Source organism: Heteronotia binoei, chromosome 7 (genome assembly GCF_032191835.1).
Source record: "Heteronotia binoei isolate CCM8104 ecotype False Entrance Well chromosome 7, APGP_CSIRO_Hbin_v1, whole genome shotgun sequence".
NCBI classification, from domain to species: domain Eukaryota; kingdom Metazoa; phylum Chordata; class Lepidosauria; order Squamata; family Gekkonidae; genus Heteronotia; species Heteronotia binoei.
In genome coordinates, this window is record NC_083229.1 from 97720243 (window position 1) to 97743480 (window position 23238).

General features: G+C 41.4%; 1 protein-coding gene across 2 annotated transcripts; it reads right to left on the reverse strand.

Moving 5' to 3' along the window:
• Nucleotides 1-1426: 1426 nt before the first annotated feature.
• Nucleotides 1427-23081, reverse strand: FBXO15 (F-box protein 15). Of its 2 annotated transcripts, none has more exons than XM_060244075.1 (10): nt 22787-23081; nt 14883-15002; nt 14236-14340; nt 12664-12906; nt 11862-12071; nt 9575-9704; nt 7681-7760; nt 5819-5964; nt 3542-3666; nt 1427-1994 (listed from the first exon to the last, which is right to left on the reverse strand). In XM_060244075.1, exons 1-10 carry the CDS (start codon nt 22906-22908, stop codon nt 1725-1727), a joined length of 1551 nt encoding a protein of 516 aa, XP_060100058.1. In that variant the 5' UTR covers nt 22909-23081; the 3' UTR covers nt 1427-1724. The 2 variants fall into 2 exon arrangements, with proteins under 2 accessions (XP_060100058.1, XP_060100057.1); XM_060244074.1 differs by having other exon boundaries at nt 9551-9704; nt 22787-23068.
• Nucleotides 23082-23238: the final 157 nt, after the last annotated feature.

Below are 23238 nucleotides of genomic sequence, written 5' to 3' on the forward strand. Positions count from 1 at the left end.
AGCCATTGGTATAAAGGTCTGCAACTGCAGTGAGATTCAACTGATGGCTGAAAGTGCTACAAAACAGATATTGTCAGTTTCAGAAAACGTAGCCCTATGGAGCCTCTTAGGGCCATCTGGAGCACAGCTGCACCAGAGAATATTTGCGTATACAAATAAAGAGTTTGTGCCTTGCATCCATCAAATGTGCCATTTGTGCCTTGCAGCCATCATTATACTAAATGTAAACACACCCTAACCTAGATAGCCCAGGCAAGTCCGATCTTGGAAGCTAAGCAGGGTCAGCTCTGGCAAGTACTTGGATGACAGACCTCCTTGCAATACCAAAACTGAATTCTGAAATTCAATCCAAAGACGATGGAGGTCCTTTGCCTGAGTTCCAGAGGTCCTGCAGGGAGTTTACCTTACCGGATTTTGATGGGCGCCACTGGTGAAGTCGCTACATGTCAAAAAGCCTGAGGGTGATTCCGGAGCCTTCTCTGACGATGGAGGCCCAGATAGCAGTCACTGCCAAATCTGCCTATTACCATCTTTAGCAGATAAGGCAATTGGTTCCCTTCCTCGAGCGCAGCAACCCATGCTACGGTCACCTTGAAACTAGACTACTGTATTGCCACGGGGCTGCCCTTGTCACAAATCCGGAAGCTTCGGCTATTTCAGAATGCAGCAGTCAGATTGTTGTTGGGGCGTTTCATGCGGGAACACATACAACCTGGGCTGAAAGCACTGCATTGGCTGCCTGTTGCATACTGGATTCATTTCAAAGTCCTATATAGCCTGAGGTCTGCTTACCTTCGGGACCACCTTTCCCCATATGTTCCCCAGAGGGTACTACATTCAGGAACACAAAATCTATTGTTGATCCCTGGGCCCAAGGAGGCCAGGCTGAATACAACTAGAAGCAGGGCTTTTTCTATAGCCGCACTGTACTGGTAGAACAAACTCCCTGATGATATTAGGGCCTTGCAGGACCTCTCTCAGTTTCACAGGGCCTGTAAGCCCAAGCTATTCCACCTGCCACTCAATATGGAACTGGATGGAGTAACTGAAGGAACAACCTGCATATAACATTGCCTAGCCCATCAGATGAAAACTGTGATAATGGATACAGTCTAGTTATTTCTCGAACAAATGTAATATAGCACCTATTATGTTTTTATTGTTTTTATAATGCTGTATGTTTTTATATTGCCATAGGCCTGTAAGCCACTCTGAGCCTGCTCCTGTGGGGAGGGCAGGATACAAATCTAATAAAATAAATGTCAGGAGGCGGGGGCAGGCTTTATTCAGCCACCTCCCTGAACATCCTCCAGGCCCCCAGTAGGGGTCGGTCACCAGAGATCACCATGATTTCCAGGTGTACACAAACACACACATTCACATGTACACACACACACATACAAATAAATACAAAGAATACATATACTAAATACAAACCCATAATTTACTATACTGAAGGATATAGGAAATGTTCCTGACTATTTTTAATTTGAATTTCTGCAGTAACACACACAGCACTCCAAAGTGACAGTTATTTATATTTTTACAATACTAAAATTAGAAGTTGCTCCCAAAAAGCAAGCACACTTTTTTGTTGTTCACAAATAACCAATGCAATATTTTTTCTAAAAAAATGAACATTACTGGGGGGCTCTATTTTACTAACAAAATATAAATCCAAACGAGTTCCCTTCAAGAAAAACAATAATTTCAAGAAACTACACTCAGTAATTTCGGCCAAACCAGCTATTAACCTTTTGGGTGCTCAAATAAAGAACCAGACTGGTTATACAGTATTCTTCTGTGTCTTCCATCCAAACCATTTCCACATGTACTTTTCCAGTGGAATCCACATGATTCAAGTAATAGCTGGGTCCAAAAAATTTATAGAGTTCAGGTACTTTGGAAGCGATTACCATGTTGACTGGGGCACTAAAACACCAAAATGGTTTTTGTGATTCATCCAGAACAGTCACATCCATAATGAAGCAATTCTACAGCACAAAGAAAGGGAAAATGGGGCAGGAGTCAAGCAATCTTCATAGTTTAGCTCAACAATTAATTTTTTAAAAGGGCCTGCAAATTCCCTATTCTGACAGTGCTCAAATTGTCTTTAGTTGTCCAGAATAAAGCAGACAAGTAGTAGCCATGAGCACTAACGTTCAGAAACAGTACCAAAAAAATCTTGTGCTTTATTAAAACCAGTACTTAATATGATGAACAAGGGCCAAAGGTGCCAGTCTTTATTTTCACAACATCAACAGAAAACAGCAATGTACTGACAGCAGCTATATACCAAGGGTAACCTTGATGATAACAGCATCATTATCCCAGTTTTACCTCAGCTGTTAGCAAATCAGCACAGAAATATTTGCATCTTTTTGCAAAGGAGAGCCAGTTTGGTGTAGTGGTTAAGTCTGCGGACTCTTATTGGGGAGAAGTGGGTTTGATTCCCCACTCCTCCACTTGCACCTGCTAGCATGGCTTTGGGTCAGCCATAGCTATTGCAGGAGTTATCCTTGAAAGGGCAGCTGCTGTGAGAGCCCTCTCCAGCCCCACCCACCTCACAGGGTGTCTGTTGTGGGGGAGGAAGGTAAAGGAGATTGTGAGCCGCTCTGAGACTCTTTGGAGTGGAGGGCGGGATATAAATCCAATATCATCTTAATCATCTTCTTATTTTTTTTTCCTAAATGGTGTCCTAAAATTAGTGATACCAAAATGGGAACTGAAGTGCTAAATTCCCTATCTGTTTAGCCTATCCCACCTCAATTCACCAACCTTCCCCAAACCAATACTTATGGGGGCTGGCAATGCAGATCATTGCCAGTGATTTCTAAATTAAAAAAAATATATATCCCTTTTCAAATCCAGTGTGTTATCCCATTTCACACCTTGGCTTCCTGAATTCCTTCACTACAAATGCTGCCCCCCAGGTACCAGCTACCCATCCAAGGTCCAAGCATCTCCAAGTAGTCCCAGTACCTAAACCTTTTTTGACATACGAGCGTTGCCCTCCAAACTAATTTTGTTTGTCAAAACAGTTCTATTCTACCCATTATGTCAGTTTACAAATGCCACCCAAGCCTCATTCTCAACTGGCTACCAACATAATGCAACTCACACATTCCCACATCTGTGCTGTCTGGGCCAGTAACCAGCAGTCTGTGTATGACATGCATGCACATTTGCTCATAACTGGCTGTACAGGACCTTTGTACAAGGACCTAAAAAGATGTGCAGCCCTAGAAACCCATTGTAGAAAAAATGCAGGAAAACCAAGCTAATTTACTAACATTTTGAATTTGTCATAAATCAGAGATCTACCTTCCTTTTAAAGCAATGAAACATTGATTCCCTATACATAATATAAGAAGAACAAACTTTGACTTGTATGGACAGATCTTAGCAAATTTGGGGTGAAATTAAACAAGCCTGAACTCAGATCAAGATTTTTGTTCTAAATATTTTAAAGACTCTGAATGTTGCTTTCTGCATGTTAAGTTTATCTTCTATTTAACAGAACAGATTTAGTGCAATTTACCTGAATAATACCTTCAAGTGCATCAGTCTTCCAAGAGAGACCAATTTTTCCAACAAGAGGCAAATGCTGGGAATTATTTTTGTAACTTATCACTGTAAGCTTCAGGTACCCATTTCTAATGTATTCTGTAATAGAAAAAAAACATATAAAATTACATCAAATTAGAGGCAACTAAGGCCAATAGTTTTTTTAATGTTTGTTTTTCTTTACCCGAATAAAGCTTGTGTCATTTATAAAAGCAAACTCTTCTTGGGACATATCAATGGCTCAGATATGCTAGCACTCTCCTTATTACATGGGTTGAACTCAGAAACTAGATGTGTATACAATATCATAATTCGAGCGGTGTACTCCATTAAGTGATGTACAAATACTGATTTACCTATTTATGCATTTTGCAAAATTATTTTTAAATCTGATACAACAGCTACACTTTAATAAAATCATGGCAGTTGGTGGGGATCCAAACTCAAGGCAATACATTGGACTTGCCCATCTTTACCCAAATAAGTTCAGGGTGGACTTTTCAAAATCTCTGTTACCCTTCTTATGCTCAGGTGATCCTAAAGAAGTGCCCCCTTAGTCACTAGAAGCAAGGCAGGGCATCCAAAGAGGGTTAGGGATAACAAGTTATTGCTGACTGAAGAAGGATATTCACTATAAACAACTTCTGACCTTAAAAAAATACTGTTTTAAATTCAATGTATAAATATAAGTTTTGTACTTCTGGGGCTTTATTACAAAATCTGAACAGCCAACAAATCCTCTAGTGATCAATTAGAAACCTCACTTGGCCCCAACCACTTTCTAAAGACACTTGGTAGGCACTAGAAAAGACGTCAGTGCAAACCACAGTGGGGAACCCATGATGGTATGAATAGATATGAATCAATGTTAGCTGTGTCTCTTATCTACTAGCCTCTCATTGGTAGCATTTGTTCACAGCTAAACCATTTAGAACAGAGCAATATTTGCTGATACTGAGCTGAGCTCTGGAAAAATGTTATGATGGCAGTCAATCTATATCCCTATTTCTTTCGGTTCAGAAAACTACTTTTTTCTAATAAATATTTGACCTGTTATTCAAACCAACTGGATACATGCAGTAATTAAACAATTAAGGAAACCTAAATTGTTATCCTGAGCTACTTAAGATCATATCCTGTAATTTCTTTGGGTAAATTTTAATCTGCTTTTTTCTTATAATGGAACTCAGGACAAAGTGCCCCCCCCAAAAAAACAATTATTCTAGATGTAAATTCAGCACAGCAGTAGGTCAGTTCCAAAGGTGCTGTGCAAACACACACACAAACATACACAACTGCTAGATGCTACCCTAGATGCAGAACAACTACATCTTTCAGAATCTTCTAAACCTCTTTCAGCTTCTTCTCAGGCACAGATGGGGAATTCAAAATCTTTTTCAGGCTTACATTCCTTTCCCTTCTTTGGATGCTACCAATATGTCTTCTCCTTTCCTTTACCAACAATAAGCTCCATTGACCCGAGGTCTTGAAGAAGATACTGGATTTATACCCCACCCTTCACTCAGAATCTCAGAGTGGTTTATAATCTCCTTTCCCTTCCCCTCTCCACAACAGACAACCAGTGAGGCAGGTGGGGCTGAGAGAGCTCTTTCAAGAACAGCTCTGAGAGAACTGTGACTGGCCCAAGCCCACACTAGCAGCTGCATGTGGAGGAGTGGGGAATCAAACCCAGTTCTCCCGGTTAGAGTCTGCACCACTCTTAACCACTACACCAAACTGGCTCTCTGTATCACTGAGCCAAATACAATACATTTAAAACACGGATCACATCAGAAACATTTACACATAATAAAAAAAGCATTATCTCCATAATAATATAACATTAAAAGATATAAAAATCAAGTTGTCCCAAAACAGAGGAGCATCTTATGGATATCATGAGACAAAAATATGGCCAAAGCTCATGTCACCTCATGGTTAACATCAGTCAACAGAAAAGAAATTGCCTGCGGTTCAGTGGCAAATTTTATATTAACATGGCTTCTCTGTCTCCCCACTCTCCACCTTCTCCAGGTATGCAAATACAGTCAGCCACAACCTAAAGAGGAACAACTTAAACATAAGAAGAGCCTGAGGGAGGGATGGACGTGCAGCATTCATGAAAGCAATTTTTTTTACCACTTTCTGTGTAGTGCCACCTAAAATTCAGATTAGATTTTTAGTCATATTAGTCATATCTGGAAACAAAAGAAAACTGGACCCATGTGTAGGCATGTAATCTGAGAATTACCTTTTCTACAAAACAAACTGCGAAACGTTCCACACATGTAAGGCTTTCCTTTGCTATGCATATCAATGTGCAGCTGATAGCCATGCAGGCCATATTCTGCGTCAATATCATCCAACATTGCCTTATCTGGGGCTACAGTATGCATCCTGAAATAGAGAAACAAACCAGCCATTTTTTTAAAAGCCCATGCCAAGTATCTTCAAATAAAATACTAGTAAACAAAACAAAAAAATCCAAACCTATTTTTCTCAGCAGCTCATGTTGTGTGAGGAGTAGTGGAGAGTCACTGCCAGACAGCGCTGACAGACAGACCAATGATCTTAATGCACAGAAGTTTCATTTATTATCTCAGCTCAAACTCCTTAAGTCATTATCTCAGTAGTCTTTTAAAAAAAAAAAACAGAAGATTTCATCTGCCTTGATTTAAACACCCTTTTAATTCCATACAGTGGCCTCAGACCAGGGCCCTTTTTACACTTATACGTAAGGGCCACCCCCAGTATCCTCCCTGACCATCTGCATTATATCTATGCACCTAAAAGGTTCATACAATACTTAGCCTTGTGCCTACTCCTACAGTTCTGTGCCTTCCCAAAGTGAGAGGTCCCTTCCTTCATTCCACCCCCTTCTCTCTGTTGTCCTTTTAATTCCTTCAGCCAGTCCTTCCCTGGGTTCTTCAGGGATGGAGTTTGATCACTGCCAGGCTGCACCCCCTCTGGCTCAGTCTCTCCTCCTCTGTTGGCTTCTTTAGAGCCTGGGATTGGCTCTGCCATCACCTCAAGTCTCTCACAACCTTCACCCTCACCCTTGGCTGGTCTCTGTGGCCCTTCCTTGTCTTGACATCTTTCACCACTTCTGGAGCCTCTCTGTCTCTACTGCAGCTGTTGGCCTCATCAGTCTCTCTCTCTCTGCTGCTGCTGCTCCTCCCTCATATCCCCCAACCATTGGATTTTAAATCCCACAGTTGGCCCAGTCAAGCCTTGTTCTCATAACAGTGATGGTGCATCACTTCCGGCCCAGTTTTTTCCCACCCACCCCCCCATGCCCAGGATGCAGGAAGTGCCCTGACACCACTCAGGTCTCATGGCATTAACTTGCTGGCCACAACACTTATAAAAGAAATACTCTGCCTGTTTGAGACTTGGGCAGCTTTCAGTCATCTAAGTTGAATACTGATTTCTTTTTACAAATATATCCCTTGAAAATTATACTAGGAATCAATACCAAGTATAAAAGATTTGATTTTTATTAGATACTTGTTACAAATGTTCAATCATTCTTTCTATATTCAGTTTCACATACTAAATTGTATGTTTTTGGATTTTGAAGTAGCAGTAGAGAAGCAAATGGTAGGTTTTCCCTTGGACAGAGAATGCTTCTAAACATAAAACTAAACACTCTAATCTTGCAATTATGAACATGAACATATATGAAGCTGCCTTATACTGAATCAGACCTTTGGTCCATCAAAGTCAGTATTGTCTTCTCAGACTGGCAGCGGCTCTCCAGGGTCTCAAGCTGAGGTTTTTCACACCTATTTGCCTGGACCCTTTTTAGTTGGAGATGCCGGGGATTGAACCTGGGACCTTCTGCTTACCAAGCAGATGCTCTACCACTGAGCCACCGTCCCTCCCCAATATTTAAGGGTTTCAGGAAAAACTTTTAATTATGCCTCCTTAATGATTAAGTAATTTAACCAAAACTATATAAACCTTCCCGTTATGCTCTGCAACAAAATCACTACAAATACACATTCTAGTTTAAAACTAATTACGGTTCTAAATTCTGCAGCAACACTCTGTTCACCTTCTTTTGTATACCAGTGTTGCATGCCACAGAAGACAACTAAAATCAGTACTTACGCTGTAGCAGAGCCAAGGATGCTTCGCTCAATAAGCTGATGGTAATGAAGACATGCCATAACAAAAGCAATTTCATTTTTCTACAAAGTTAATCACAGAGAACATATTTTTCAGAACAAAGCATTTAATTTCCCCCCAAGCTCCTTCAGAAGTGAAAATAAATTTAAACCCACAGAAAGGCTACTTCTTCATGGTCTAGAATCACAACACTGTGTCACTGGTACTTTAATACTATTTTTATGACTTAACAGCAAACAGGCTGTAATTCATACATCTGTTATTCTATACTGCATCCCGGCACAAATGAACTTTGCCACTGTACACACCAGAAAATCAGTTCTAAAAGAGAATTTTATGTTGTTCAACAAGTTTCTACAGAAAAGTGAACTAGACAAAAAAATTGGCAAAACCCCATCATTATTAGCAGCCTGCTCCCTGACTTGTATTCAGGGAGACAAAATATGAAATTCTGATGAAGTGAAAAACATGTCTATTTAGTACTATCCTACTGTAGCAAAAAAAAAACCTCCAAGGAAAGCAACAAGCATTGTTCACAGGTTCCCAAAGCTTCATACACAGTTCCATGAACTGTATGTTTTGAATATTCATGCCATTTACTGACCACAAAAAGAACTGGGTGACTATTCAGTTTAATCAGTCTTTAAGTCTGAAATTATTACCATAGAACAGCTAATCTACACAATTCCACTGGCTCTTCTCTAGTCTTGTTTTAAGGATGCACACACAAATGTAGAACAGATAGATGAAAAAATAACAGGATGTGGGAAATATTAAATTACAAGATAAATCAATACTCCTAAATAACTGAAGCTCACAGAGGAATGGCAGTGAAAGGATAAGGAGCTGGAGGCATTTTATTATAAACCTAATAAGGCAAGGCAGGAGGAAAAGAATGGCAGGGAAAGTAAAGGAAGTTATTTTAATTTCAGAAAGCAGATGAGAGCATGTGAACATAATCAGTGGCATGCTTTTCTCCTCCTTCTTCCTTGGCATGTGCACTACAGTCAAAATAAGATTGGCAATGTGTATAAATGGCAGTTGCGCACAATCATATGAAGAAATGGTGAATGAACACAACGCATGACCATTGCTGTGTCACATATGTAGTTTTCCAAGTTATATAGGTTAATGTGCCCACAGAAAATCAAACTGGGAAAAAGCACGAATTAGTTACATAATATACATAGTCTTGACGTCAGGAAAATGTGTATTAACCATCCTGAGGAGAACTTGCCTGCTCAAACCCTTAGGAGACCATTTTGTTGACAATTTATTATCACTGTTTTGTTGATAATTTATTAAGAAAATTCATATGCCGATATGAACTCTAAAAGAATGCTATGGTGACAGTCAATCTACACCTGTTTCTTTCAGTTCAGAAAATGATTTTTTTCTAACAAATATGACCAAAGTGAGATTCAGCAAAGCAGAACATTAACAGAAAGCCCATCTCTGCCTTACAGACCAAAGTTATAAGATACTGAGTTAGACAAGAATGTGTGCCCTTAACCAATGAGACAGTTAGTTTAGGAGATTATTTTAAAATCCTGTATATATGGACAGTTGTGTTGATTGAGAGCTATTTCTCAGAAGGAGCTCCTTGCCTGTGACCTGCTTACTTTTGGGGTAAAAATCTTTCATGGATTCATGTGATTGTTCTCCTTTAATTATCTATATAACAATGATGAATGGAAGATTTTTAATAAGCTTTATTAAATTACAGATACAATGTACAACCAATACATAAACAGCCAGCCAGGTAACACCTAATGAGACTTCCAAACTAAAATAAGAGAAAACACCACACAACAGGACTGATCACACTCATCCAGAACAAATCATAAGCTACCTTGTACAAGGAAAGTGATCTTACATTCCAAACTCCCAGCAAGACTCCTTGTTCAACATGGTAAAGTTCAACAAGTGCATCGCCCCCAATCATTTCAGCATTTTGAGTCAGATTGGCAAGCTGGTATTCCGAAATCAGGGAACGTCGCCAAGGCCTTTAAAAGAATATCAAATTAAGTAATGATCAGACTTATTCCCAGACCAGGTCACAATTCTGCAGCTATTACTGAAGAATGATTCTGTGTTTCTGGATGTCCAGTCCTTTCCTCCAAGAATCACAAGACGACGCAACAACAATTCAGACCCAGTGTTCACTTTGCTTGTGAACAGGCAATATGCAATGGGGATCAATCACAAAAGCCTCTTGCTTTGGATCCTGAAGCCTTTGGATTTCAAAATAGTGAAGAAAATCGCCAATAAACCCTACAGTGAAGGAAACTACCAAACACCCCACGTTGGTATGAACATCTCTCTTTGTAATCCTTCTATCCTGAACCTTTTTTAGACTGTAGGCATCTCTGGAATTCTGACACAGTGAGGTGGGAACAACCACAAAATGGCTGCCATGGGAGGCAGAGCCAACCAAAACATCAGAGAGTAAGGATATGTGTAACTCTGAGAGTAGGTCTTAATGTTCAACAGGATGCCTTTTGAAATCAAACTATTGTTTCAAAATCTTTTCTTGCATTCACACAAAGGCATCCTAAGGCATGTATGGAAAGGAAAAATGCTTCTCCTGATCCCCTTTACATGAGCCCTTCTCTAAGAGCCTAAACATTTTTAACCTGCCAATGTATCATCCAGTGACTGTTAGTGTTGAAGGGCTGGTGAGAGTCTCAGTAAAAGAAAGATTCTGGTCATATTTTAAGAAGGAGATTAATTTTTTTTAAGTGAACAAAATTTGATGTAGTGATGTTGCTGTCAACTTCCACCTGAACTATAAAATACATTAAAAGTGGCAGATCTGATGACTTCAGCAGAAGTTCCAGTCAGGTGCATTAAACATTTTAGTCATGCTGCCCAGTCATGTTTAGTCAGAAGCCAAGTCTCACTCTGTCTTTAGAATATCAATCCACTATTAGCACAGGTTATGCCCATAAAGCCACTATCTGCCTTACACAATAAATATCAAAAGCACTTCCGGGCTGTCCACTTTCTAAAACTACTTGTTGGGTGACAGGAAAGGTTACAGTGCCCAGAGGGACTCCTATATCTGTTAAAGATATAAAGATCATGCACCCAACATGGCACTGGATCACACAGCACAATTAATAATCACCATACAGTTTGCAAGACTCACCCAGGTATGGCAGTGGCTACCAGGCAATTTGATGTCACACAATTTGCCTGGGTCCAGCAGCAGCCTTCACTCAACTTGTATGACTTGGCTGGATCCCATGGCTGCCTTCACCCAGGTGGGGCCTGGAGATATTCCAGAATTACAATTTATCTTCAGATTACAGAGATCAGTTCCTGCTTTTGGAGGGTGGACTCTATAGCATTATAACACACTAAAGTCCCTCACCTCCCCAAACAATGCTTTCTCCAGGCTCTCCCCCAAATCTCCAGGAATTTCCCAACCCAGAGCTGGCAGCCCTACTAGGCCCAACAGTGGCCACCACACTATCCACCCAAGCAACTTGCTTAGCCTCATCTACCTCACAGGGTTGTTGAAAGGGGAAAAAAATAAAGGAGGAAATGATGTAAGCTGCTTTGGGCCCCCAATTTTTTTTTTTTGGGGGGGGGAGTTAGAATACAAATGAAAATAAATAATACAGCTGAAAACACGGGCAGGTAAAAGTTGTTTGGTGAATGGGAAAGAGAGAAGGACACAGAGACAGGAGGAAAGATATGGAGACCATCTAGAACTGCTAATTCCAGCTTGGGAAATTCCTGAAGATTTGAGGGTAGTGTCTGGAGATTGCAAGGAAGAAGAGTAGAAACAGCTCAGTAGGGACATAATTCCATAGAGTTTGCCTTCTAAAAATGCTGTTTCCTCAACTGGAACTGATCTCTGTCATTATAAGATCAGAAAATCTTGATCTCTGTCATCTCAAGATCAGAAGATTTCCAGGCCCCAACTAGTGGTTGGTAACCCTAGGGTGGAGGAGAACAGAAATAGGAAACAGTGTGAGGAAGGGGATGCAGAAGAAAACAAAGTGACCCTGCAAGTCCTTGCCAGGACCTCAGTTTGTATTTACTGAAACAGCATTACTAGCAGTACTGGAACAAATTCTTTGTCAGCAAATAACTTTTCAGCAAATTCAAGTACAACTACCAACAACACAAGCCAGGAAAAAAAAATAACTTACCCATTCTTGAGATAAGTTTTACCCTCACCTAGAAGCACTGGTGTCACTCCATATAAACGCAGACATGATACATTGTCTAAAGAAGGCCAACTAATACCATACCAACATATAGTAATAGAGGTCTCATTAAAAGAAATGTCTGCCTGATCCATTACATGTTCATTGCCACTTCGTTCTTTTAATATGATGATCCATCTCAAACCAGACATTCTGTTATCAGAAAAATCAAAAGGTTTAAGATTGTATATTCTGTATTTTAAATACCAACTTCTACTAGTCATCACTATGCCTAAAAACTCCCAAGAAAAAGGGAAGATTTCCCAGCCTTTTTATTTAAAACTAGGAATACAAGATTACTCCAAAACATTACCCATCACAAAGTTGACAAAGCGTGCAAAAATACTACTTCAGTGTTATATTATTATTTATTGCATTTGATGAATCACCCTGTCCTAGCCACTGCCAGGCTCTGGGCGATATACAACATTAAAAAAATACATATATATAAAATCAGTTACATTAAAAAGATTACAAACCCTGATGGTGTCTTTAAAGTGCTCTTATTCAGTCATTACATCATACTGTCATACTTAAATTATCAACAAAGTAAGTCCAGTGTCACCTTTAAGACAATAAAATTTTATTCTGGGTATAAGCTTTCATGTTCATGCACAGCTGAATCTAGCAAATTACCATATAGCCTACCTGAAGTTTTCCACATTTGCTCACAACATAAATAAGCATCACTATTAAAATAGCAAATTAATTGTCTATGTATGAACCTATTTTTAACACAGCTTACTTGATGGCATTTTTGGTTTCAACTGGAAGGCCTGTGTAAGTATTTATGGACTTCAGAAGGTGAATTATTCCAGCTTTGCCAGAAGCTATTTTTTTTATGATGTACTCTTTCTTCCAGTATCCTGATTCCCTATGCTGCAAATCAGAAAGACTCAGAGAAACAGACAATTCCTGCACAGCTTCAGTCCTCCATTTGTTTCTTTTAGGAAGAAATGACTTGGAGTATATTTTTAACCAGATCGTGCTGAGAAAAAAAACAGAGAAAAAAATAAATCTTTTAAAAACTTATGCAAACATAGGTTAGGTATAATAACATTTTTAGAGATCAATTAAATCAATTTTATAGCACCAAATATTTAAAAACACTTGTATTTTATTTTTAAATGGATTCTCACTAGATAATCTATTTTCTATTTAAAACAGTGGCATATTAATAATACTGGACTACATGACAAGTTCTGTTAAATAGAGCTATGTATCCAAGCGTTGATTATTGATTTAGTACTGACTGAATTTGATTACTGCAAGATGAACACATCACATTTGTTCTTTCATTTCATTTATATACGTCTGCTGCTCTAAAATATCTCAGGGCAGCCAGTTTATTAAATTGTAAAAGCTAATCAATACCATAACATATATTAATAATTTTAAATACCAGCAAAAGTAACTATTACAAATCCATAACAGCAGCAGGTAGTAACAATGCATCACTCTAGAATATATTTCATATTTCTCCAAATGCTTTCAAACAATATGTTCTTAGATGACCAGCTAAAAAACAAGACCAAGGTCTCCAGACCTTGTTGAGAGTTCCAGATCAACTAACCTAACACGAGTGCTCCAGCCAAGAACCAAGTGCATGAGAAGGACTTCAAAAAGTTGAAACCAGTACTGTGAGTATGCCTAGATAATAGCTTAAAAACAATGGTTTCACTAAAATGCCATAACAAACTATAGTTCATAAATTACACATTGATCTAACCCTGAGATGTCTAAATGTAGATAGTGCTGTGCAACAAATCAGGGTGTTTATTCAACACTATCCATAGTTTAAACAAACTGTAATTTATTACAACATCTGAATGCATCCACTGAGAGAGAGAGTATATTCTGTCAAACATGAAAAAAAAATTCAGCCACCTTCAAGGGCTGCTCAGGGGAGACATCTAAAAAGGAGGTTAACAACATGTATTACCAAATCTAATGGAAAGTTAATTAGAATATTTTAGTGTTCTTTTTTGCTGTTGACTCTTTTTTCATTTAACTTAGCCAAGGAATGATGTCCACACTATGATAGGAAAGGAGTACCAAGAAGCTGTGTTATATACCTAATGCAAACAGAAGATTTCTTGAAGTAAGTTAATATAATATACTTATTAACAATCCACATACTTGATCTTCAAACAGGGTTTATCACATTCAGACTAATACAAAACACCAGCTAACATAATACCATCCACTTGAAAAATACAGAAGAAACTTATTTCTTTGTCCAGACAATTAAGTATAAACATAACTTAGGAAACTAGACTGCAAACCTTATGTCAAAATAATTGCTATGCTTCCTTACTTGTCATTGGATAGGTGATAAAAGCGTTTATTCACACAGCCAACACACAGCAGAGTCACAGTATCCAGATACGAGAATATCTTCAGTATTATCTCTGAGGGCAAGCTAGAGAATGAAAAAGATCAAGGAGTGGTGCACTTATTTGAATAGAAATAAGGAGCAGCAGTATGGGTTGGAGAAGGGGAGAAATTAACACACTTGGGCAGTAAACTGAAAGAAAAAGTGAATTGTTCTTTCATCTGCTACCCAACATCAGATCCAGGCACAGAGGGAGGGAGAGAGCACACTATCCTGCACCCCACCCCTGGGGTGTTTTGAAGACAGCATGTTTTCACCCTTTCTTTGTATCCTTGCTCGAACAGACCACGTCAAGAAATTCAGCTTGACATTTTAAGTTTCAGGACTATCGCCATATACCAGCACACCAAAGCAAACAATATTCTCAAAGAAGTTATGCATATCTTAAAAGAGATGTTTGTTTAAAAGAGACAACTTTCAGTCATGTTAAAAAATGTTACTTCAGTTTAATTTGATGACTATAATTTTAAGTGTACTTCTAGAAAGCATACTATCGCAGAACACAGCTAGACTTCCTGCCATGTAAAAATACTTAAGAGTGCATTTTTAACATGACAAGTATTCTTTACCTCTCAATTCTTGTTGTAGAGGTCAATTTAGTAAACGGCTTCCAACGCTGCTTTTGAATATGCATCGGTTTGGATTCGGAAGGTTGCATGGCTGTAACAGTTGAGCGTTTGGGTTCAGTGCTGAAAAAAATAATAATTATATCAGCTGAAAAATTCTATGAAATAGAATTGACAAGTTTCACAAATTATTTCTATGTTCTGTCCAAAGTGTTCTCAGACCATATACAACCGACAACCAATTATAGCAGGGATACCATAATTTAGTTAATCCTAACAGCAGCCTAACACAGAAAAGTTTAGCAGAAATAAACAGTACAGGAAGATATGTGATAAAAGAAGTTTCACCTTGTTAGTTTTGTGTGTTAGGCTGAAGTTAAAGGCACAGAAATAAGGGCCTAAAATGCAGCAATCAAAAGAAGATATTGCTATTTATACAGTATTTTATTGCCACATAGCTACAAAGAGAATATCATGGTGAAGGGAAGGGGGGGGATAGAAATAATAAGCAGGAAACAGCTTGGAATATTTGTGTTTCTTTAAATGTTAGGTAAGTTTCACAAGAGAAGGGGTGAAAGAGTGGGGTGACTGAGTGAGGTGGCTGGTTGCTTTCTAAGAAAAAGCAGAATTTAGCAGTCAAGCAGCAATGTCTGAGAGTAGTGACTTTGTAAAGTTCAGTCAACAGAACTGAAAGCGCAGTCTTCTGGTAAGAATCGCAACAGAGTGCTGTGAAAAACATTAGGATTCTAGGGAAGATAATAGTAATACTTACAGAGGACATATTAGTGACTACAGAAGAGTCAAAGCAAAAAGTGTGAGCAAAAGAAGTTGACAGAAACCTGAATAAAAGAAAGGGAAAGATTTAACTAAGCAAATATATTAAAGCTTGAACAAGGGACATTCTGAAGAGAAAGGAGGATTTGAATGGGAAGAGTGATTATAAAGAGAAACAGTGTGACAATTTAGAGATTAACATCCACCACTTTATTTACTGAAGATATAAATTACTAAACATCCCAAAACCAATATGCTTCTTGTACTAATAAAGTTTTTTTTGTTTTATGTAAACCTGGAGTCATATGCTATTAAAATACAAGAATCTCATCCTCAGGACCACAACAAAGGTGCCTTAGGGCTTGGGCACAATACTATGGGAAAGGTTAAATAATTAGATCAGAATTAAATTCCTGGTGGCAGCATTATACACTGAGAGAGAGAGATAACAAGAAAGTTAAAGACACAGCTTATCTAACCTCAAAGAAAAAGAGAGTAGTCATGACATAGCTGTTTTCTAACTCACAGGAAAAAAGAGAGAAATTAAGTCCAAGAAAAAGAATAACCAAAAAGCAAAATTCAACAGCAAGAGCCTTTTCGAAGCCCGTTTAAGCGGCGAGCGTATTTTAGCTCGCCCGCGGAGCCAGATGGACCCTGAACGGTTCCAGATGGCTCTACAGGATCCCTAGCCCTCTGGCAACTCCCTCGATGACCTGGTGGAGTCCTGGAATTATAGGCTCTCCAGGGCCATTGACGAGATTGCACCTAGACGTCCTCTGCGCCCCCGCCTAAAGCTAGCACCCTGGTATAACCAGGAGTTGCGGCAACTAAAGCGAGGACTCAAACGACTAGAGAGGCAATGGCGGTGTACTCGAGACGAAGCGACTAGAGCATCTTATAGAGAGTGTATGAAGTCCTATGAGATGGCAGTCAAAGCCGCAAAGAAAACATACTTTGCAGCTAAGATTGCGTCTGCAACTTCGCGCCCGGCACAATTGTTTAACACGATTCGGACTCTTATAACGCTGCCACAGGGCAGCCCAAACGCTAGTCAATTGGAAATCGGCTGTGAGGCTTTTGCGAATTTTTTTGCAGATAAAGTCGCGTCGCTCCGCCGCGACGCCCCCGCCATATTGGAGACAGTAGGCGAACCTGAGGCTCCTTGCCTGTCTTCAGATTGTGTCTTGGATAGTTTCAGTGCTCTCAGCCTGGAGGAAGTTGACAGGATCCTCTTGTCTGCACGCCCTACAACTTGCAATTCGGACCCTTGCCCCTCCTGGCTTATTAAAACCTGCCAGAGAGAGCTTAGGTATCCTGTATGGGATATCATAAATAGATCCCTGATGGAAGGGCAATTTCCAGCACCTCTTAAGGAGGCAGTGGTCTGCCCCCTCTTGAAAAAACCAACACTAGATCCGGCCGAATTGGCACACTATCGGCTGGTCTTGAATTTACCCTTTTTGGGTAAACTCATTGAGAGGGCAGTGGCGTTGCAACTACAGAGTTTCCTGGAGGATGCTTCCACCCTCGACTCCCATCAGTCGGGCTTTCGCCCGGGTCATGGGACGGAGACAGTGCTGGTTGCCCTGGTGGACGATCTTCAGCGGCATCTGGACCGAGGCGGCTCAGCGGTACTGATGTTGTTAGACCTATCGTCAGCGTTGCTGACCTGCCATCTCGCCGACGTGGGGATTCAGGGGTTGGCTTTACAATGGCTTACCTCTTTCCTCGAGGGTTGGGGACAAAGAGTGGTGATTGGGAATGAACTGTCCCAGAGGCGCCTGCTTGATTGCGGGGTCCCTCAGGGAGCAGTACTTTCCCCGATGTTGTTTAACATCTACATGCGCCCTCTTGCCCAGATTGCCCAGAGATATGGGCTGGGTTGCCACCAGTACGCTGATGACACCCAGCTCTATCTACTTACGGACGGCCAGCCTGCCTGTGTCCCAGAAAACCTGGACCTGGCGTTGCAAGCCGTGTCTAGATGGCTCAGGCTGAGCGGACTGAAACTAAATCCAGCAAAGACAGAGGTCCTTTGCTTGGGTCGCCGTGGCCCAGGGAGGGAGATTCCCTTACCAGCCCTCAACGGTGTGCCTCTGACAGCGGCGCACAGGGTTAGGAGCCTGGGGGTGCTATTGGAGCCTACTCTAACTATGGAGGCCCAGATAGCAACCACCGCCAAGTCCGCATTTTTTCACCTTAGGCAGGCAAGGCAGTTGGCCCCTTTCCTGGAGAACGGCGATCTGGAAACAGTGATCCATGCAACGGTCACCTCGAGGCTGGACTACTGCAATGCCCTCTACATGGGGCTGCCCCTGTGCCAAACCCGGAAGTTGCAGCTAGTGCAGAATGCCGCCGCCCGGCTGTTGTTAGGGCTCCCTAGACGGGAGAACATTCAGCCGGGGCTTCAGGGACTGCATTGGCTGCCGATAACATACCGAGTTTGGTACAAGGTGCTGGTTATGACCTTTAAAGCCCTTTATGGCCTGGGACCTGCCTTCCTCAGGGACCGTCTCTCCCCACATGTTCCTCAGAGAGTGCTGAGATCGGGGTCTCAGAACCTCCTCATAATCCCTGGGCCAAAGGAGGCCCGTCTGAAAGCGACCAGAGACAGGGCCTTTTCGATTGCAGCCCCCTGTTGGTGGAACCAGCTCCCGGAGGAGGTGAGGGCCCTGCGGAATCTTGAACAGTTCTGCAGGGCCTGTAAAACAGCCCTCTTCCGGTTGGCATACAACTGACTGATACCTGGATGCCTGAATATCCAAACTTATGAACATCAGAATATTTGAATACTGGAATACTTGAAGAACCGACTTAAGGAAGAGGTAGCATAGTATATTGATTGTGTTTTATGTATTTTTATGTATTTTACTGTATAAATTATTAATGTATTTTAAACTGATCTACTGTTAGCATTCTGTGTTGTAAGCCGCCCTGAGCCTGCTTTGGTGGGGTAGGGCGGGATATAAATCGAACAAAATAAAAATAAAATAAAATCATTAATTAATAATAGGCAACAAGCCACTATTCCAAGCTACAGAATCCTAAAAAAAATTATTTTGCTGACTTGATTTATGCCTCACCTTTCTCCACAACCTGGATCCAATGCATTCTCCTCTCCTCCATTTTATCCTCACAACACCCCTGTGAGGTACATTAGGCTGAGAGGGTACAACTAGCTGTCAAGTCTGATGTTTCAATAACGAGACCTTTTTGATAAAAGTTTCTAGTTTATTGTAACATGTTGTTAGACTATAGAACGAGGTTGAGAGACTGGCGAGTATACAAACAAGGCAATCATATAAGGTATACATCAAAGGAATTCTTAAGGGAGGGGCACACTATGCAGGGCACATTCACACATTGATGTTACTTTTTTGTTCTCAGGCCTAGGTCGTCCTTGAGCGTCTGCTTGGCACCACTTTCCCCCCACGCTCCTCTGAGAAGGCTCCACAATCTTGTTCCCATATTCCCATTTCAAAGCATTGCTACATAACAAAGGGAGGGAGGGGGAGAGGAAAGTTCGAGCTAGCAGCATTGGCATACAGTGTGGTTTTTACCCAGGATCCTTTTCCTGAACCAAAGAAATGATCTAACTACACAGAGAATTACAGCAGACTTGACACTAGCCCAAGGTCACCCAGCAAGCACAGTGGGGATTTGAATCTAGATCTCCCAGATCCTAGTCCAACACTCTACCACACAACAATTACAATAATGTGGTTGCAGATCAAATGCAGTCAAATCTTCCAAATTAGTATTATGTTTACTTTTAATCACTTATTATCTAAAGCAGTGGCCCCCAACCTTTTTGGCACCAGCGACCAGTTATGTGGAAGACAATTTTTCCAAGGACCGGTGGGGGTGGGAGTGCTGGGGGTTTTATTGCCCCCATACCCACACTCCATCCCTGTCCCCCATGGGGGTCTTTAAATGAGGAGTAGGCAAAGGCCTCTCCCTCACTCCATGGCCCAGTTGCTAACAGGCCATGGACCGGTACTGGGCCACGGATTGGTCATCAGGGACCCCTGATCTAAAGTACTCTTAGCATCAAGAACACATACTTATGTGAACAAAGTTATTAAACACACATAGTACGTTGTTTAGATAGATTCAGATGGATAGCTGCACTGATCTGAAGCAAAAGAACGAAGTTCAACTCCAGTGGCACTTTTAAGACAAATGAAGTTTTATTTAAGGTATGAGCTTTCTTCATATACATTAGAATGGAAGTTACCAGTTCACATATATAGGTAGAGCAGGGGTGGGGAACCTTTTTTCTGCCAAGGGTCATATAGATATTTATAACATCATTCGTGGGCCATAAAAAATTATCAACTTAAAAATAGTGCTCCACCAAGGGAGAATGATTCAAGCCAGCAAAATTAATGCAAATAATTGTTTTTCTATTTGAAGTCATGTGGGGAGAGCCTAATCTGGCGCCCACACACACACCTGGCCTGCTGCCCTAGGCAAATGCATAGGGGTCCAGGGCTTTTTTGTAGAAAAAGCCCAGCAGGAACTCAGTAGTATATTAGACCACATCCCCTAATATTAGCATATTAGGTCACACCATCTGGGATAATCAAATGCAAACTGAACTGTGACAGTAACTTTTTCAGGCCCTACAGCAATTCTGGCCGGCCAGCCAGGCCTCGGGGAGGCTGCCGCACAGTACATCTGGACCCTGTGATCCCTGTCTGGTCCTGGGGAGGCTGCTGCACAGCGCATCTGGGCCCCACAATCCTCGTTGGCCAGCCAGGACCCAGAGAGGCTGCCACATGAACATATGAAGCTGCCTTATACTGAATCAGACCCTCGGTCCATCAAAGTCAGTATTGTCTACTCAGACTGGCAGCAGCTCTCCAGGATCTCAAGCTAAGGTTTTTCACACCTATTTGCCTGGACCCTTTTAGTTGGAGATGCCGGGGATTGAACCTGGGACCTTCTGCTTACCAAGCAGATGCTCTACCACTGAGCCACCGTCCCTCCCTCCACATGGCTTGGTTCGGCCCAGCAATCCCCGAGTGCCACACCAAGTGACCTCAAGGGCCACATACGGCCCTTGGGACAGAGGTTTCCCACCCCTGAGGTAGAGGATGAGCAACAAATTAGTGTACCACATAAAGGTGTTTAATAATAGATGCAAGGACCAAACTGGAACAAGCAGCTAGTTTATAATATGGTCACCACTTGTTTGGGTTTAATTCTGGGGGAAAACATAGTGAAGGAAATATATCAAAATCAGAGATTGATGGGCAGACATGTACCCTTAACTGTGGAATGCTGCAAGTAATTAACTGAGACCCTGCTATCATGCTCCATCCACCTCCTCCTCCGGCCCGTAGTCACAGGGAGGGGGGCATGGCCTCTCTATTAAAACAACCCTTCCCCTTGTAGGGCCCCTCCATTTGGAGGGCCTCCAGGGCTGCTGTTGCTCAATGAGTGTGGCATTTGCACGCCCTCTGTGCAAATGGGGCCATCTGACCCCGCAGCCCCCACCCACCCAATTTCTTACCTTGGGGGCCCCTCCACCCACAAATTTCTGGCTACGGGCCTGCTCCTCCCAAGCGCAGAGACAACAGTACAGCATCCTCTTTGAGCTGGTGCAATCAACTGTGCAGTGTATTTCCTTATACCTTGAATAAAACTTTGTTTTTCCTAAAGATGCCACTGGGCTCAAACTTTGTACATTGTTTAGTAATTGAAACAAAGAAACCTTCCTTGAGAAATGTGTATTATCTTAAAAGCCTGAATTCAGTAACACAACAGTAAGATTTTTCCGCACCATGTCATCACTCAGGATAATTTAGAACAGCACAAACTGTGAAACCACAGCTCACCCTTACTTGACCAAGCCTCAGGCTTCCTCCTTCCCTTGTGCTGTCAGACTTTGTCACACCCTGGCTCACTGTTACAGCCAGAACTTTTAAACCAAAACTGGAAATCGCAGTTTTTAGCAAATTATATGAACAGTCTTGGTTCACAAGCATAGGGCTGTAACAACATACAGTGGGTCAGGAAATGCAGAATGGAATCTGAAGCAGATGGGGAAGAGGATGAAAAGGCGCACATGTGCTTGAAGCTTATTCATATCAATGCTGAATCACAGCTGGGTGGTTGGGTGCTAGACAATGAAGTTTTCAGATACAGATTGCAGTAACTACTGTTTACTTTTCCTGAGTAGTCAGACCCACCATTGTAAGAACCAAACAAGACCATTTGTTTTTACAACTATATTCCTAAGAATATTCACTAGGAATTAAATCCTAACAAACTCTACTACACTTACTACCAATACATATTTACTATCAGGCTGCAAAATAACTACAACAGTTTTTCTTGCTGCCATATAAGTGATTTAATGCACAGCAAGGACAGGATTGACAGCAGGCCTGGAGAAAAACTGCACGTGTGGAAATGTGCAGCTGCAAGTTTTCATGGCATGAAGGTAAATAACATCCCATTAAGCTTCTATTAAACAGTTGGGGCATTTTTTTCTTCCAGGCAGTTGGTAATAAAGCAGAAATAACTAACCAACAAAAGTCGTGTTTCAAGGATACAAACCAAGCCTAATAAAACAACCATGTTTTAGTTACATTCTTGATTTATTGCTCTTGTATATCCTATCATATCATGTCCATCAGGACACAGAATAAAATGGTATCCACAAAATGTTCGTGAAACTGCTCCCAGCAGAACTAAAAATATTTGTCACTTGTCTATCAAACCAAGAACACCATTTTCACAATATTTAATTTTATATAATCTAATTCCAAATTTCACTGGAAAAGCTCAAGAACATTACAAAATGGAAAAATACTAAATAAAGCCAGTTATTAACCAACCATGTGCTCACTCCGACATTTAATGCGGACCAATGTGTTGAAAATATTGGAACCGGTCAGCAGGCCTGAATTTAAGACTCCTAGCTATGGCAATGCCACTCCTAGCTGCATACCTTGAATAAAACTTCGTGGTTTTAAAGATGCCACTGACCGGACTCTAACTTTATTCGGGAATTAGCACCATCACTCAGACTCTAGCTCAGCCGTCAAGTTGTTGACCTTTTTTAAGCAGGGCTGCCGGCAGGCGCAAAACTTTCCCGGACGGAAGGAACAAAAAGAACTTACCAAGAAGGAAGAGTTGACGATGCCGTCGCCCCGCCCCGTCCGGGACCGCCGGGAACGAAAACCGCAAGGCGCGAGACTCCTAAACGGTGCTGTTGTAGAATCCAACCGCGTCCAGTCGCCATAACGCCGGGGACAGCCGGTCTCGCAAGCTGCAACTTGGCGCGCCTTCCCGCCGAAAGGGGAACTCAAAACCCCGGGCAGCGGCAGGGGGAGGGACGGGGAGGGGCCAGGCGAAGCCGTCGGACTTGACGAGCCAATGATCGCTAACGCCCGCGGGGAGGAGGACAGGTCCGGGGGAAGGGTTGGGAATTTGCAAAGCAATCCCATGTAGATTTAAACGCTAGTTAAAAAAGTGCAGTCAACGTTTTCAGCAAGAATAGGGTATTATTTGTAGACAGCCATATGTTTACTAGCGATTCTGCCTGTTGCAAATAAACTTAGTAAGGAATCTT